This window comes from Strigops habroptila, chromosome 7 (assembly GCF_004027225.2).
Source record: "Strigops habroptila isolate Jane chromosome 7, bStrHab1.2.pri, whole genome shotgun sequence".
NCBI lineage: Eukaryota > Metazoa > Chordata > Aves > Psittaciformes > Psittacidae > Strigops > Strigops habroptila.
In genome coordinates, this window is record NC_044283.2 from 27,061,752 (window position 1) to 27,079,916 (window position 18,165).

At 40.5% G+C, this 18,165-nt stretch overlaps 1 protein-coding gene across 1 annotated transcript in view; it reads left to right on the forward strand.

The window, feature by feature from the left end:
• GABRB1 (gamma-aminobutyric acid type A receptor subunit beta1) overlaps positions 1 to 17,889 on the forward strand; it is a 135,549-nt gene extending 117,660 nt beyond the window's left edge. The window contains 4 exon segments of the mRNA XM_030492563.1: positions 7,889 to 8,026; positions 8,132 to 8,284; positions 9,579 to 9,829; positions 17,491 to 17,889. Of these exon segments, the coding sequence (XP_030348423.1) occupies positions 7,889 to 8,026; positions 8,132 to 8,284; positions 9,579 to 9,829; positions 17,491 to 17,838 (890 nt within the window). The 3' untranslated portion in view covers positions 17,839 to 17,889.
• Positions 17,890 to 18,165: the final 276 nt, after the last annotated feature.

Sequence of the window (18,165 nt, forward strand, 5' to 3'; positions counted from 1 at the left end):
AGCAGCTGTGCATCTTGTACACATGTTCCAATTTCGTAAGAATCTAGTTTACACAAGAAGACACCAGTCGGGAGCACACACTGAACACTTGGTTTGTTAAAAAGTTAAAAAAGCAGTATCATTGCTATCAATTTTGAGAGAACAGGCCATGAAAATGTCTCGAGTCCAAAGTTAAAATCATTGGCACTGCTCGCCACTGAGTTGCTAAAGCCAGGTTGCTTAGTACTACACAAAATGTGAGGGCATGAACAAGATTTTCTAATTCCAATTTAATTTACATGAATTACACAAAGATGGGTAGAGCCAGAAGCTCTCAACATCACGCTAAAAATCGTCACTCCGATGATGAAATAAAAATATGAGTTGTAAAGGTGAAAGACAAGAGATGGCCAAATCAGGGTGCAGTGGAATGTGTCAGACCCTTAACTGGTGATCTGAGATCAGACGTCTATCTCACCCATCATCTTGTCTCTCACAGTGGCCAGAAGCACATAGTGTGAAACCAGAACAAAGCGTAGGATATACATGCTGCTATTTCCCGAGTAAACTCCTCCAGTAAGTGTTCTGCACTTTGCTACCTCAAGTCAGAAATAGTATCACTACGTTTAATAATCTGGATAGATTTTTATTCTGTGAATATAAGATACTACATACACAGATTTACGCTTCTGAACAAGCATAAAATTCTTGCATACATCACCTTGTGCAATGAATTCTGCAGTTTAGCTGCACATTGTATTCCCTTTTATTTCTTTCAAACTAGCCACTAGACATACGATTTGTTGCCTCCATGCTCTGGAAGCATGAGGGATTGTGACTAAATCATGTCCTGTTCAAGCTCACTATGGTAACGTAGGACCTTCAAGACTTCCATCATAACATTCCCTCAGCCACCTTACCTCCAGGCTGAAGAATCATGACTCAGTCAGTCCTTCCTTCAATGGAAGCAAGCCTATCTTTAATCCTTTATCTCTGTGGCCCTTCTACGGAGCCTACTTAGTACAGCTATTTTGGAGAAAGAAAGAAAACTGCATATAAAAGTCAAGAAATAGCCATTAATTGTAAAGCATATGAAAATGCAAACAAATAATTTTGCATTTGCCTTCCTTTCCTTTCCTAATAATTCCTTAGTTTGGTTTTTGGGGGGGTTTTGTTGTGGTTTTTTATTTTTTGTCTAGGTAATGAGAATGAAACTCCTACTACTGAACAGGAAAAAAAAATAAAATATCAGTATGCTTTATAAGAGCTGCAAGCTATACAAGATAAAATATATCAATGTGCATTTCTGATTGTGCACTGTGTTATATTTATTTTAGGCTCATTAGGTCCCTTGACATCACTGGCATAATCCAGTAGAAGGAGACAAATAAACCAGCAAGGTATTTTCAGTACAAGTCTGACTACTTATACAGAAACATTTCAACATTTCCATCTATTGAGACTACGGTGATACTGAGGAGTCCTGCTGTGTTAGCCATTAAAGAGATATTAAGCAAAACCAAACAATTCCTTTCCCAAAGGACTTTCAACCTTCTATCAAGTCTCACTGGCAAATGAGATTTAAAAAGTTAAAGGGCAAAAAATTATAATAAGTAACAATGCACCAATATTGAAGCTGTTTGCACAGTAAGGTTATAATTCACTCTCTGAACAAGATTAGTATGTTGCAAGAGTGACTTTATGTTGTAATAACATTTATTTTCTGCTTCTAGTGGATAGGAAGTGATGTCCTCAACTAGGATAAAACAGATTGCCCCATATGTTTAATTTATTTTTATTTGAGAAACCTTCTTAAATAACTGACAGTTTGTAGTACTCCAGCGGTCTAACCAAGTCGTCATTTGGGTCAGTATAGCTTAGGCTAATTCTGACTCATACCCCCAGTTACAATTTGCCATCTGGCTATAGAAAGTATTTCTCAGTGAAAACAAAAGTAACTTAGAAATACAAACACCCACTTGAACACAGGAGGCAGGGAGACTTTTCAAGCAATTCTGTCACCTTAATATTAACTAGTGACATTGCTTTCCAAAACATCTTCTGATCTGCAGTGCCCGATTCACGTTTTGGGTTTAAGTTGAAATAGTACTATAGATTTACCACTGCATGGACCCCTTTGGTCATGTGTGGAGGAAATGCTTTATCTTCCTGTTTGAATACAGCCACAGGAACTGTGTGAAACAAGAAAAATGATATTGTAAGAATCCACTTAGCAATGAAGACTAAGTTGTTAGGAAAGGGATGATCCAGCAGTAATGGGAAAAGGTTGGTTTCTAGCCTCATGTCCTTACACAAGGCCAAATGATTTGGGGCACACAGAGTGGAAATATTCTTTTGAAATGCCCTATTTAGACCCAGATCCCTAAGGCAGAGACCCTGCTACTGGGTGTTTTGGAGCTGCCTACCCTGGAGAATCAGAAGAAAAATGGGGCTTCATTTGGCCTTCTCTGAGGAATTTGGTAATAGTAGTAGAACCATGACTTTTCTTGTTAAGTGAATGTAATACAGATCTTTATTTAACCCAGAGGTGTTTGAGATGGTGAGTGCTGCAGTGAAAAAGAAAACAGCCTGGTGACATTCACATCTAATGCACTGTTAACCTCAGCTAAAGCACAATGTCAGCAACATTTCTAAAATATCTGTTTTCTGGGAACAGCAAGATTTATACATAACCTATTTCTTGCCATGCCTGAATCTAGTTACTTTATAAAAATGTGGTATTTCTGCATGTGTTCTCACTTAAACTCTCAGCTGCTGGTCTAGAAGGAAAAGAAAAAAAGAAGTGTTGGCACATCAAGGGCTGTATTATCATTTCTAGACATTATTTTCCAGGAAGCAGTTTAATATCTCAAGCTGGGAAATTAAACCTATTTTAGAATCATAGAATCAATTAGGTTGGAAAAGACCTTTAAGATTATCAAGTCCAACCATTACCCCAGGACTGCCAAGACCACCAGTAAACCATGTCACTGAGGGCCTCATCTACATGGTTTTTGAACACTTCCAGGGACGGTGATTCCACCACTTCCCTGGGCAGCCTGTTCCAATGGCTGACCACCCTCTCTGTGAAGAAATTTTTCCTAATATCCAACCTAAATCTCCCCTGGAACAGCTTGAGGCTGTTACCTCTTGTCCTACCACTTGTTACTTGGGAGAAGAGACTGACATGCAGCTCACTACTACCTCCTTTCAGGTCCCCCCTGAGCCTTCTCTTCTCCAGACTAAACAACTCCAGTTCCCTCAGCTGTTCCTCATCAGACTTGTTCTCAGACCCTTCACCAGCTTTGTTGCCCTTTTCTAGACACACTCCAGCACCTCAATGTCTTTCTTGTAGTGAGGGGCCCAGAACTGAACACAGGATTTGAGATGTGTCCTCACCAGTGCCCGGTACAGGGGGATGATCACTGCCCTGGCCCTGCTGGCCACGCTATTGCTGATACAGGCCAGGATGCCGTTGGCCTTCTTGGCTGCCTGGGAACAAGCTGGCTCATGTTCAGCTCCGTCAATCAGCACTCCCAGGTCCTCTTCTGCTGAGCAGCTTTCCAGCCACTCTTGCCCAAGCCTGTAGCGTTGCATGGGGTTGTTGTGGGCCAAATGCAGAGCTGGTACTTTGCCTTGTTGAACCTCTTACCACTGGCCACAGCCCAATGTTTTTGAAGATGGAAAAGAATCTACCAAGCAAACAACGGCTTAAATAAATAAAATAATTTTCATGGGACTTTATTAATTAAAATAAATAAATAAATAAATCTTAGCAATCACTTGTTATTTAGGTTAATAAAATCACACACAGAAGTGCTGGGAAAATTATCTGATTAAGTGAGCTAGACTGGTAGCGATGCCAGCCCAGAAATCAGGCCACGTTTGCTCTAGAAGTATTGAGCATTTAAAAATCCCGACGCACCCTCCGCATGAAGCCCAGCTATTAAACTCCGCCGTTTACACCGAGCGGCTCGGCGCCCACCACCACCACCCCCCTTCCCTCAACACCACCCACCTGCCCCCCACCCCCCCACCCCGCCCGAATCCCAGCTCCCCGTTAATCCGTGCTAATCGCTGTCCTGGCCAGATTCGGCGAGAGGCGGAACCCAGTTGCAGTGGCACGTTTCGGGCCAGGCAAGCCTCGGGCCGAAGTCCCAAGGAGAGGCGGCGGGCAGCGATCGAGCCCAGGCCGGCGGCGGAGCGCGGGGGCCCCCCGGTGGCCGCCGAGGGGGGGACAGTGACAGGCGGGGTTGGGGGGGCTAACACCTCCCTCCGTGCTCCCTCGGAGCCACCGGTGCGGGCGCTGGGAGTGGCTCTGGAGCTCGGCCACAGGCGACTCCCACTCGGACAGGGTGGTTTTTAGGGAGCGGGAATGATTGAACCATATTAACTCGTGTTGTTAAATCAGTTAAATGCTATTACTACTTGCATTCTAGACTTTGCAGTTGAAGTTGCAACCACTCCTGACAGCTGTTATGAACATTTTAGGAATATTTCAGGTTCCCAGTATATGACTTCTATGAAATCTGTGTTCAGATATCACCGCCCAGTTGCAGGTACTGCTACCTCTGTCACAACAGCAGAGGCATTCCCTTAAAGTAATGACATGGGTATGTATGTAGAGGGAAAAGGATTACATGGAAAAAAACCTGTCGAGGGAATACCTGGGTACAGTACAGATAAGTTCAGGCGACAAATCAGCATGTTAGCACTGGCCATTGCACAGACCAGACCCACTTTCTCTATCACAGAAATAGCTTTTCTTCCATTGTAAATGTTACGGCATACGCTGCCAGAAACAAGGGTTTATCATCGCCTGCTGGCCAGAAGCTAGTGCTGCTCTTACACTGAATGTGTCTTCATTTATATCACTGTCACTCCTCACTTGAAGGCACTGTTCACTTCAGAAAGAAGAAGTGATCTGTCCTCTGCTAACTCTGTGCAGAGCTGAGATCAGTTCCAGTCTTTAAACTGCAGCCACTGCCTTCCTCTCAAGTGTGCTAGTTTGGAAAGCAAAAGGCAACATCAACACCTTTGGAACAGCAGGGCCTCCAAGCCCTGCACCTGTAAGTCACTGTCAGATGTGAAACCAACACCTCTCACACACCTACAGCGAAGTGTAAAGCATATAACGAAGGGCAGCACACAACAAAAATGGTATGCCAGCAGGAAACAGACTGCCTGGGAAAAGTTTGCACCTTGTTAGTGTCTGGCAGAGTTATTACAATGACTGTCAAGGAACTCGTGATTGTCCTGAGGTTCTCTCTATACAAAATCACATGAAGATATTCCATCTCAATTACTCTTCTAAAAAGAGAGCTAATAAAGTGAATGCTCCTGCTTGAAAAACATCACTGTCCCTTTCTCATCATTTCCCCCAGCTTTAACTGGAGTAAATTCAAATAACAAATCAGCATATTAGAAACAGTGGTAGCTCACACTAGATCTATTTTTTGTTATATTTGGAAGTCTTTTTTAAACTTGTAAAGGTTAAAGGCATGGCCTGCCAGCTGTGGTGGCTTGTCATTAGCTGAAATCTTCCGCTTGCTTTTATAACCTTGTAATTCTACTTTTTATTTAGTAGCCAAAGTCATAGAAACCTTTCCAAGACTAGTGAAAAGCACATTTGCCTACATTACAGAACTCCCATAATCAGCTTTTGTGAAGGTCCAGCATGACCACACACTGCACCAATCACATGCTGCAACCCTTCTGTAGGAAGGTGTGCCTGTTTTCTTTTTGAAATCTGCCCTGTGATATCCCAGGTGTTTATTTGGTACCACTGTGGTTTTAACAACTAAATCTACAACAACTCACCTTTGGGGAAGGGAATTTTATCTGCAATAAGGTGCTCAAACCACTCCCTCTTTTGTAAAGAAGGCAGAGGTACTGCAGAGAGGATGGCAGGGGCTGCCTAAAGAGACAGCAAATAAAGTCAGCATCTGCAAGTCAATATAGCAAGTATCTGTGCAGCATCTAGGTAGTGCTACACCTTTTTTATTCTAGCCCCTAAAGACAAAATAGCTACGAGTGTTACCTTGCGTAGAAAGGATCTGTGTGCCTACACATAATCAATACCCTTTCAGTATGAGATGATGGCTTACCACTTCCTGTGGTTTACTTTGTCTTTTTTAGAAAGATACAAGATTCAAGAGAGATGTTTTATAATACAGATTTGCAAGAAAATGAAGTTAACACTTCCCTGACAATCTTAGTCTTGGCCCTTTAAACAGACTTAGCAGTCTTCATTCCTTCCTTCAATCATTCTGCATTACAGCCTACATGTAGCTCATGTTGGCCCTGTGGTTTGTGTGTGATGCCTTTAAAACAGCTGCTGAAATCCCACTACCAAGCAGCTACCTTGACCTTTTGCAGTGAAAAGCTTTTGGCTTCTACCTGGAAGGAATGAAAACCAGCCATGCAGAGAGCCCTGTGTGACAGCCCTGGGATGGTTCATTTCAAACAATCAGCATAAGTAATGGGAAGCACAGTTTTAAGCAAACAGTAGTGATCCATATTAAACAGGTTACCACAGTTTTGGGAGCAATTCTGATAGTTAACAAACCATGGCACTGAGCAGCTCACAAATAAGCTATGCGAACAGTTAACCCTGGTCAGCCCATCCCTGTGTGTTTGCATCAAAAGAAAGATAGCTGTTCAATAACTGCAGACTTTCCAAGCAGTCTCTTGAGCCTGGCAGCAAGTTTTAAAAGCTTCTCTGGTTGCCACCAAGGAAACTACGGAGCTGTTCTGCATGTGGTCAGCCTTCCAGAGATGAGGATGTTACCAGGCATTATCATAGGCAAAGACATCTCAAGACTAATTTCCCTTCCTAGAAACTGCATTATTGGTGCATAAGAAAGGATAAGTTCCCAACTCTGTAGAGGCTTCTAATGGTTGGTTCAGCTGGCAAAACTACTGCCAAGTTTTCTAAAGCTTTGGGTTCAAAAACATGTTTATATTTGATCTGTATTATATGATTTAAACCTGAATAAATCTAACATCTGAAGGAAAAGTGCAAAAGTGGATGAGATGCTGTTCTCTCCTTTGGTAGATATCTGGAGAAGGTAGTAAAATGCAATATATTTGAATCAGTTTAAGTATTAGTTCAAAAGCATCATCAGTTGTGAGGGTTTGGGGTTGTTTGGAAACTCAGTTATTCTTGAGTTTAATCTAAGTTTTTGAAAATGGTAACAGTAATGTTAACATTGCCAGTGGTAGAATGGCAAATTAATTTTTAATTACGTGATAAATATGATGATATATGATAATGAAATTATAAACGTCACTGAGGAAAGGAAAAAGAAAGGTGCTAGTTTTGAAGTCAGTAGGAAATAGTTCTGTAATAACAGAAGATCAGTGATGCCATGGTCTAATTAAAATATAAAATGCTGCATGAATATCAAAAGGGCACCTACAGCTCTGACAGACATTGTCAGGTATTAGTACAGGCACCTGAGTTCTTCTAGAATCGTCTTTGTCTCCACTGGCTCCAAACTCTGTATTTTGTCACGGTGTGCATAGGAATCAAATGCAAAGCTGGGAACTGAACCTGGTTTTACTGCCAGAGCTCCTTCTAGAGACTTTAAAAGTTTAGTTGATGTTATACCTGTTTGTTGGTAAACTGAGCAACTCAAGCCTGAATGAAAAGTAGTAGTATTAGAGCTAGCTAAAAGTTTACTTTTAACCTTATATTCTGTCCTTGTTTTCTATCTTTTGCCTTTCCACACATAGAAGCTTCCCCAGAGTACAGAGGAGGCTATGTGGTTTCTGTACAGCAGAAACGTCACAAACAGCAGGCTGAATTCCTGATTAACATCAGCTCCTTCCACTTTAACTGCAACTATTTAAGCCAAGTAATAAAACAAAAACAAAAATCAATAATCGAATTGTGCCTCTGTTGCAGATGGATACACTACTGATGATATTGAATTTTACTGGAATGGAGGAGAGTCAGCAGTAACAGGAGTTAATAACATTGAGCTCCCACAATTTTCTATCGTTGATTACAAGATGGTATCAAAGAGGGTGGAATTTACAACAGGTAAGAACCGGCTAGTTAAAAAAGTTTCCCCCTCTTCCTCAGCCCAGAAATATCAGTGTCTAACTTTTGTTAGGCATTAGTCATTTTATGACTTCTTTCTTTCAGGAGCGTATCCTCGATTATCACTGAGCTTCCGGCTTAAAAGAAATATTGGATACTTCATTTTGCAAACCTATATGCCTTCCACACTCATTACAATTCTGTCGTGGGTATCTTTTTGGATCAATTACGATGCCTCTGCAGCCAGAGTTGCTCTAGGTAACTTCAAAATCACTGAACTACATAGATACTTTCTGTCTTTGAATACAGTAGCACCAAATCCAAACAGCTGAAAGCACCAGCATTGATTGTGATCTTACACATGCAGCACAGGGTCTTCATTGTCAGGAAGGTAGGCAGGTGTCACCTTCCCTACAACTGAAGTTCTAGCTCTGTAGTTAGGTTGGGATCCTGACTGACTTCCAGTTGCCATGATGGTCTTCGGATCAGGCCAAAAAGTATCTTGCTTCCAAACTGAAGCATAAAGGTCTAATTCAGGTATCTAAGGATATCTATGCTGTGCTGCATCAACATTTCACTGATGTTAAAAAGTGTCCTCTCAGGCTAAATGTGTGGCTGGAATGAATAGACAAAATCCTACTGACATGAGTGGAGACACACCAGCTTACACCAAATAAGCCTGGTTTACCTACATAGTTGGTCCTTTCCTGTACCATATTTCTTCCTACAACTTTCCATAACCAAGATCTTCTGCCATTATCTGCACTTTAAGGCAGATAGGCTTTTCAAATGCTAATGCCAGAAAGCCACTTGTGCCTACAGCTACTATCCAGATGCATTAATGATGTGATTAAAGCAGACTAAATATTTTTTTCCAGCTAAAACAAAGCACATTAAAAAAATAATAGAAAGAATCATGCAGTGGTGGATAAGAGTGAGGTGGAAATAATTTACTTTACTTGAAAGCACCTCTTTAACAGGAAGAGCTGCTTTGAAACAAACATATACATCACTTTCTCTTCATCAAAGACCATCACTTTATCATAAAGCTTCCCTTTCTCCTTTCAATCCTCTATTTTCAGTCAAAAGCTAGATACTTATTCAGGTTCCCCAGAACAATGCAAGCCACCCTATGGGGTCAAGCAGGGCTGCTGCTTTAAGTAAAGTGAGAAGCATTTCGTCGCATAGAAAGAACAGTGATCAAATCTTTGCTGTCTAGGTCAGCTAATACCACATTCCATAGCACAGTTATTGTAAAAATTCAGGCAAGATATACCAAGATAGCTTGGGTTTTTGAAGGCTATTTCATTCACCCTCCATTGCATGGAAAGCCAAGGAAGGTGCTATCAGCAGGCCAGCAAGGATATCTTCATTTCCAGTCATGCAAAACACATTCCCTTGGCTGTTAAGAATCTGATCACATAATTAAGCCTGAGAAGAGCATGAGAAGCGCACAGTAGCTGGGCAATGCTGCCATTACAGCCAACATTACTTTCACACTCAAATCTCCTTCCCACTCTTGATAGTCAACGTCTTTTTCCTCCTTTGACAGGAATCACAACTGTGCTGACCATGACCACCATCAGCACCCACCTCAGGGAGACCTTGCCAAAGATTCCCTACGTCAAAGCAATAGATATTTACCTGATGGGATGCTTTGTGTTTGTGTTCCTGGCCTTGCTGGAATATGCCTTTGTAAACTACATATTCTTTGGGAAAGGACCTCAACGTCAGAAAAAGGCAGTAGGCAGGGCAGGACGTGCTACAGGCAAGAAAGGCAGACTGGAAACAAATAGAGTCCAGGTAAAATATTTAAGCTCATTTTTGAAATGTTATTTCTGTTCTGACAATGTTGATGTGTATGATGATAGAGATGGATGTAATTTAAATACATATGTAAAAGCGTTTAAGATTGTCTAGAGGAAAACGGTATTTTAAGGAGATTACACCAACATATGGTTTATTCCACCTTCAATTGAAAACAGAGTAAGAAACTACAGAAAATGCAAATGAATATTCACAACAAGCATTTATTTGCAGCACAGGACAAATACAAGGGGTACAAAAAAGTTACATATTTACCATTTCAACCATATATTTCTTTGCTGTAGAAGGTGGTATAGAAGAAGTGTTTATTATATAGCTCCTCTTTACACATGGAAACTTCACCAAAAGTAGAAAACAAAGACGGACAGGGTTGCTTCAGTGAGTCTTGATTGAAGCCCACACCACTGAGCTTCCAGGAACATAAGGAGGATGCTGCTAGGTTCTAACAGTTTTCACAGATGTCAGGATTTTTCCCTCAGGCTAAATTCAAGCAGGCCACAACTACCTGCTATGAAAACGCAAGCCAGACAAGCTCAAGGAAGTAATATTATGGACACTTTTTTTTAACTAGGAAAATTTACCAGTACATCACTGAGCACTTGCAAACTTTTATAAACCTACTCCATTTTTTCCCAGTTTTTCAGAAATAAACACCTCCCTCAGGTGTATTTCACCCAGTCTGACTCAGAGGAAAATACATCCCCTAATGAGCTCAAAATTTTCTTCTGTTCTCTGCTTTTCTTACAATATATTACATCCAAGTATTAATGAGATCTTACCCAGGCTGTTGTATAAACTCCTCTACTGTTGTGGCCTGAGGTGGTAACATTTGGACAAAACTATATTGGACCTTGTGTTCAGCTCGAAGAATGAGACTGATACATAAAACTCTGACTAAAGGTAAGACTTTAGCTTGACGGATGGTTGCAATTTCACATACATGCCAGGAAGCACATTTCAGAAACTCTGATATTTTATTAATTATAGACTTGTGCTCTTTGTGTCCCAGCAGCCACACCACTACAACTACGCATCATTAAGAGTCCTCATGTCCTCAGTCTCAGTGAACTCATGAGCCCATTAAAAGTCCTTTCCTGCATTAGCCTCCTGTCCCAATGTGTAGGAGATGCTTTATTACAGTGGGTGCATGAATTCAGTCCAGGCTTGCAGTAGTCTCCAAGGTCCCACAAAATATTGTTCTCCACAGAGCAGAGGAGATAAGCCACCCTGTTATGGGTTGTTGTGTGCAGACACCATCTATCCATTTCTGTGGAAGTTAAGGAACGGGAAAAAACAGCAAAACACACAAATTCTAACCAGCCACCTCAACAGCTCCGGAGGTAACCCAGCCTAGGTGAGAAGAAGCACAGCAAGGATTCATGATGAAGAGGGAAGCAACACTTCTTCAGAGGTCAGCCTTGGCTACCCGGGCCCTAGTGCACAGAACTAAGGATGAGAAAATGTAAAGGATAAGCGTGCAGGTAAGCTCTTTTTCCTACATAATTGGAGACTTTTTTTTAACTAACAAAATGTCCTAACTCATGACCAAAAACTTTTGTCTAAATGTTACACCAACAAAGATTATGCTGAGACCAGTACTCAGAATGGGATGGAAAGTATTTACAACCATTTGGAACTTTTCAGAGCACCACATGCATACACCAGCATTTTTCTGACAAAAAACAGAAGGCATACATGCTTTGTATGACGATTTGTAAGGGTTCACACTTTAGACTGAAATTCCATTCTGAGACTGTGAATGCTTTAAGTGAACTGCTTTTTCCCTGTACAGTGCAGGTTTGTGAATTCAGATACACATATATATTCACATACACACACACACACACATGTGAATGGATATCAATGGATTTTGTTATCCCACTGAAGATAACATTGATGTGGGACCTAGTGAGCATTCATTTTACTCAGCATGGAAACACAGATGTCCAACAGCTATATTTCTGTCTTCAGCAGGAAGAATGCACGTGACCAGAGCAGTGGGACATTGTAAGGTCATGAGATCTCTAACAAAGACAGCTCCTGGCCCCTCTCCTTCATGTTTTGAGAATTTTCACCGGTATTATGATATCTGTACTGGAACAGAGGAAAGATTTTTTGGAGCACAAAGGAAGTACAGCTGTAAGTATATACAGCTATAGGGTAACTTTTTCCTTTTACTCTTGATCCATACTACTTATCCTTACAGGGACCTATAATCAATAGAAGATATGTAACAGTGCTTCCTCTCCCTGTGCCAGGTGAAGATATTTCTTGTTGCCATCTGACATACAACTCGCATGACTAAAAGAGTTCAAACTCTTTCATCAGATAACAAAAGCCTCAGACGCGAGCAACACTCAGTATAGAGATGACCAGGTGGAAAAGGAAACCATACTGCTGTTTCATATGTGGCTGTTCTACAGTCTGAAGAAGGTGGAAATCAAGCCTCTCCAGTTTCAAAATTTATGCCATTAATTTTTAATATGAAAAAAAATTAATTTGTAGTAAACAAGCTTTCTGTTTCTCTGAATAAAGCATAGACTGTTTATATCTCCTTGTCCATTTGTCAAAGCTAGATGCCACTGAGGAAACTACCCAGCAATAAAATATTTTGACAGTCTATGTATACAACTGCTTCTGTTTCCCCAGACAATTATAATGTGAATAATCATTACACAGAAGATGTCTCTTAAGGATGAGAAAGAGGTAGGATGCAATCATAATGTGAATGGGAAAGAGGCTGAGCCATCAAGGGGTTCATAAATGGCAACACAAGACAGATGATGGATAGTCTCTTCTCTCTCAGTTCTGCAAAGCATCACACCTTCTTTTGAACCTTTTGTGAACCACAAAACACCTGGGATGGAAAGCCAGAGACCAGCCACCGGCTCCAAGGAAAAAATGCGATCTTCCAATATGGTGGCTACTACTGTTTTCTCCTACTGAAAGAAGAAAAAGGTATGAGCCCATAAGCACACAACCAGCTCAACCTTAAAGTAAATCCACATCTGAATAAGTATATCCCTGCTGAGCATAACCTGTTTCTTTGCAGATCAGATCATGATAACACTACCGCATTTGCTCCAAGAAGACAGCTTATACGAGTAACATGGTGTCCTGGGTTCAGCTATAGCAGTCATTTTTCTCCTTCTTAGTAGCTAGTGCAGTGCTGTGTTTTTGACTTCCAGCCTGGGAATAACGCTGATAACACTGATGTTTTTAGTTGTTGCTAAGTAATGTTTATTCCAACCAAGGACTTTCTAGTCTCATGCTCTGCAAGGGAGGAGGGGAAGCCGGGAGGAAGCAGAGACTGGACACCTGATCCAAACTGGCCAAAGGGGTATTCCATACCACAGCACGTCATGCCCAGTATATAAACCGGGGGGAGTTACCCAGAAGGCCCAGATCACTGCTCAGGTTGGGCTGGGTATTGGTCGGCGGGTGGTGAGCAATTGTATCCTCTCCACTTGTTATTTCCCTTATCATTATTATTATTGGTGGTAGCAGTAGTGGTTTTGTATTATACATTAGTTACTGGACTGCTCTTATCTCAACCCGCGGGAGTTACATCCTTCCAATTCTCTTCCCCATCCCTCTGGGAGCGGGGGGAGGAAGAAGGGGGGGGAGTGAGCGAGCGGCTGCGTGGTTCCGAGTTACCGGCTGGGCTCAAACCACGACACATGGCCCTGAATCTTTCATATTAAGAGAAAGAAAGGATGCTTTTGTATTGAGACACAAGAAAAGTTCTTACCTTTTATCTTCCACCAGCTAAGGTGAAAAAAGTAGAAAGTAGATAGGTAAAAACTCATTCCAGACAGCACTAAATATTTGGGACCCACTCTCTTCAAGGAATGCCACCATGCTTTTACCCTAGAGCTGGGTGGTCAACACAGGACTGTCGAGTTAGGGGTTTTTTATTACTTTATTTTGCACTTACAATATCATTCGATGCTCCTAAGCAGGAATTGCATTTTCTAAGTAAACATACAAACCAGATTATTATTACTTTTTATGATGTTTCCTGAGCACACATCAAAGCTTTCCCATCACTGATGAAGATTAATATCTGTGCTGATTTAGGCTTTAGGTAGGTTCAGTGAAAATGAAGAATTAAAAATCTACAAACTCAATAGAGCTATAAACGTCATTAGAAGAAGCATCACCACATCCATGCATCTGAAGAATATTTGAACTATGGTAATTATAGCAGATGACTAGCATGTCAGCTTTAGATGCTTTAACATCCTCCTCACATATTCTTCATGGTATGTTCAAAAGACAGAAAAAAAAACCCAAACCAATTCTTCAGCTTTCTACAACTTCAGGAAAAACTTATGCATTGTACGAACAAGGCAAAGTGTATACATTCACGCAAACCCACATTTAGTCTCAGAATATCTGTTAAACAAGAAACCCTGTTTTCATCTGAGCAATAGTCATTTTATGTAATAAAATTTAGGGCATTCCAGTTAAAGAACAATAAGGTGGTATTTGATAGAATAAATGCATTGTATCTGAGCAAGGAAAAAATACTCTCGGCTTGATGTGGCTCATCTTTCCTACCTATGAGCGGGACTGAGGTACCCTATTCCCAAGCAGAAAGACAGCTAGGGAGGGCAGGAAATGAGTAGAGAGAGTCTTGCCTCTTCCATCCCCTTTTTTCTGTCGTGCCATCCAACACAAATGTGTCAAAGACCATGTAGAACTGCAGTCTATATCTGATGTGGGGAAAGAGCCTCATTACTGTGACATGGAGTGGAATGAGTTAAATAAAGCCTGCTGGCTGTTCCTGATGCACAGAACCAACAGCAAGCCCCAAGTAAGCTCATATTAAGTAAGGGCAAAAAGATTTTCAGACATTTTTACTGTGTGCATAATTACTGTTTATTCATTCTAGCATTAACATAAACAAAACTAATAACAAGTCTCTTTTGGGTATCCCTTAACAATTTGTACATTTTCCAGATTCCAGATATGGGAACTGTTAGAATTCTTATGCTTCAGTAACAAAACCTCAGCTGCACAAGTTTTAACAATATTTTGGAGTGAACTTCAATAAATTCTGAAAAGGTTTTTAATAACATGGGAAATGAACTATGAGTCCAATTTCATATTGCAGAAGCAGAGAATTTGACCCAGGTACATAAGAAGAGCTTTTATATTTCTCTGAGCTACTTTATTCAAGATCAGTGTAAGGTTCTTTGCTCTGAATTGCAATGACTGCAATTCAAAGATTGGATTGCTTCACGATGTATACAAATCATCCTGCCTAAAATGATTTAAATAAAACTAATTTTAAGATATACCAGGTTCATTCATAACACTTATAGTGAGAATTCATACACTGCTTGGCTTATAATAAACTGTCAAGGCATATTAGTTTAAGAAACATCCCCATGAATTTAGATTGTAGGCAGTTATGAGTTGTCTTCACAAAAGAGAACCCATAATAACTGTTTAATGATGCTTGCACTGCTGTTACTACTAGTATAACACTAAAGTCAATTAGCTTAAACATTAGGTTATATAATCCAAGACAGCTCAAATAGCTGGGAAAAAAACTGGGAAAAAAACCAAACATCTACCTACCAAAACTTCTGAGGATTAAATATCTCTTTTTACATGGAGATCGTTGCTTTTTCCACAGAGAATGTCAGAACTTGGGAGTAATGAACAGTCGCATAGTTATGGCAGTCCTCTGGAGAGTAGGAAACCCTAGCTTAGATCTTCCTTCTGCTTAAATTTGAAGTCTTGAGCTAAAAAGTATAAACTTGGTAGCCCGCATTTCAAGTAAAGTTTGCAAACACCATGCTGCTTTATGACCAGCTGGCCTCTCTAACCCAGAGTATGCAAGCTTTTCCTACCAAAACAGTGGTGGGAAAAGGGAGGTCCCCAGTGAATGCTTATTTCAACATACATAGAATCAGTTGCTAAACCAGTCTAGTGCATTTTCTATCTGTGGTGATTTATTACTCCATTTAGAAGACTTTTTCCCCCCCTCCCACAGTTCTCCTGGGTGGCTTTTGTACAAATAGCCCCTTCACTTCTTTGTTTTCAGTTAGTAAGTGCTTAGTCTGGCACAGTGCAAATACACCAGCAGTCATCACACAACATTTTCTCCTTCTGGCAATGGGAAGGAACATCTTCAATGCTGCCAGGTGGAACCAAGGCTTCTCTGGCTTCCAACTTTCCTCTGCAGCAATCCCCAGAGAATGGATTTCCCCGCGTGCTCTGCTTGGAGTTTTTCTTGAACATACTTCAAACCTGCTGTAGATTATTATATCATTTCCTAGCTCTGCTATGTCTTGCTATAAATGTAAAGCTCAGAGCGTGAACAAAGCATTGCATATCACTGGTGCTTCACTAGCCATTGTAAGCAAGACAATAAGTAAGACAAGTAAGACAATAAGTAATTTTCTTTTTTCTTGGTATAAAGGCATTGCCAGACAGACATGGCATAGATTGTTATATACTTGGAGTAGGTCCAACACTACAGTTTACAACCACCAATTTTAATACTCAAGTCTCAAGTCAAAGTCTTTGAAGTTTCATTTAAAAAGTCTGTGTCCTAATGTGTATTTCCCTCATATGAGCTACAGTGGACATTTAAATATCTGGGAATTTGAAACCTCTAGGAAGTCTTTACTGGAGAAATCAGGAGTCATCCTGGAAACACCAAAGACACTTTCCAAAAGAGGTTTTACTACAAACAAGCAGAAAACTAAAGATAAGTGAAAAGGTAAACGTTTTGTAGTAACGAAGCCATTAATAGTTAATTACATTCATACATAAAAAAATGCAATGATATTAAAATATTTTTTATATACATATATCATTGTTTGTACTGGACATGTATAGACTGGTTGCAGTTTTCAGTTCTTTGCTTAGGCACTTAAAACACTGCCCTAACTAACAGCACAAATGAAGCAAGTGATAAACATATTTGAAACAACTGCTTCTGGTACCGACATAGAAAAATTCAACCGAATATAAGGTTTTATTGAGTAAAATGGATTATTCTATCTGCACATGGGCAAGTTAATGATGTGCTGTTGCGAGTAGTGATTTTCATCTCTGTAGTATGGTGATGTTCCAAAATTAATTCTCATCAGAAGCATTTTACAATAACTGATAAAATGCACATGTACCTACATATTCTTCACATGATAAACCCATTGTTACAAAGCAGGTTTTGAAACTAACCTACAGCACTAAAACTGTATAGATCTGTATAAAATGGGCAGACACAGCAACATTTCATTTTCACCTTGAGTATTTGAAAGCTTCAGGTCACAAGACATTAAAAATCAGTATTTCATAAAGACCATGATCTAACTTAAAGATAAAATTAGAAAAGTCTTACTTTACAGGGGATGAGATAACTAGCTGAATTTAAAGGTCCCAGACCAAGGAACCAGGTCAGGACGGAAGGTACTTACACGCTTAATAGCTAATATCACACTAGTTAGGAAAGCGTATTCAGTATCTTTTCACCTTTGTCAACGCTGTACAAGACACAACTGTCACTACAGCCCCAGGAGCACCTCAGCAGTAGAGCCAGAAGGTACCTGTCAGCCCGGGAATCACCTTGGGCTGGCTGAGGAACTTATCTAATTCACATTCCTTCCTTGACACAGGTTGATTCCCACGGAAGCATGCTGCTTAACCCACTTGAAATACGAAATGACATCAGCAGTTCAGACGTGTCCACAAGCCTCCGTGGCAGCCACGCCACCATGTACACATACGACAGTGCCAACCTGCAGTACAGAAGAGCTACTTCCAGCAGAGACCTCTACAGTAGGAGTGCTCTGGACAGGCAGAGGCTTCATAAGAAAGGACGCTTACGAAGGAGGGCGTCCCAGATCAAAGTCAAAATCCCTGATTTGACTGATGTTAACTTGATAGACAAATGGTCCAGAATGGTCTTTCCCATCACATTTATTCTTTTCAATGTTGTTTACTGGCTGTATTATGTACACTAATTTATGCCATAACATTACCATAGACTAATATAATTAAACTTGTTTCTTTTCTTTCTTGATTTCATTAACTCTGAAGAACTGCGGTAGCCATAATGTTACACGTTCAAGACAAGATACCCAGCTATTGAATACTTCTAGATTTAAGCTTTAAAAACCAATAACAACCCAGAACCCAAATCCAGCCTCATCACATTCAGATCAGAATAGTACACATCTTTTCTTAAAGAGCATATTCAGTCAAAGTGCTACACCTCAATGTCTACAAAGAGTTTGCACATCACTCATGACCTTTCTGTACCCACTTTCATCTATTTTTTTAAAATAGAT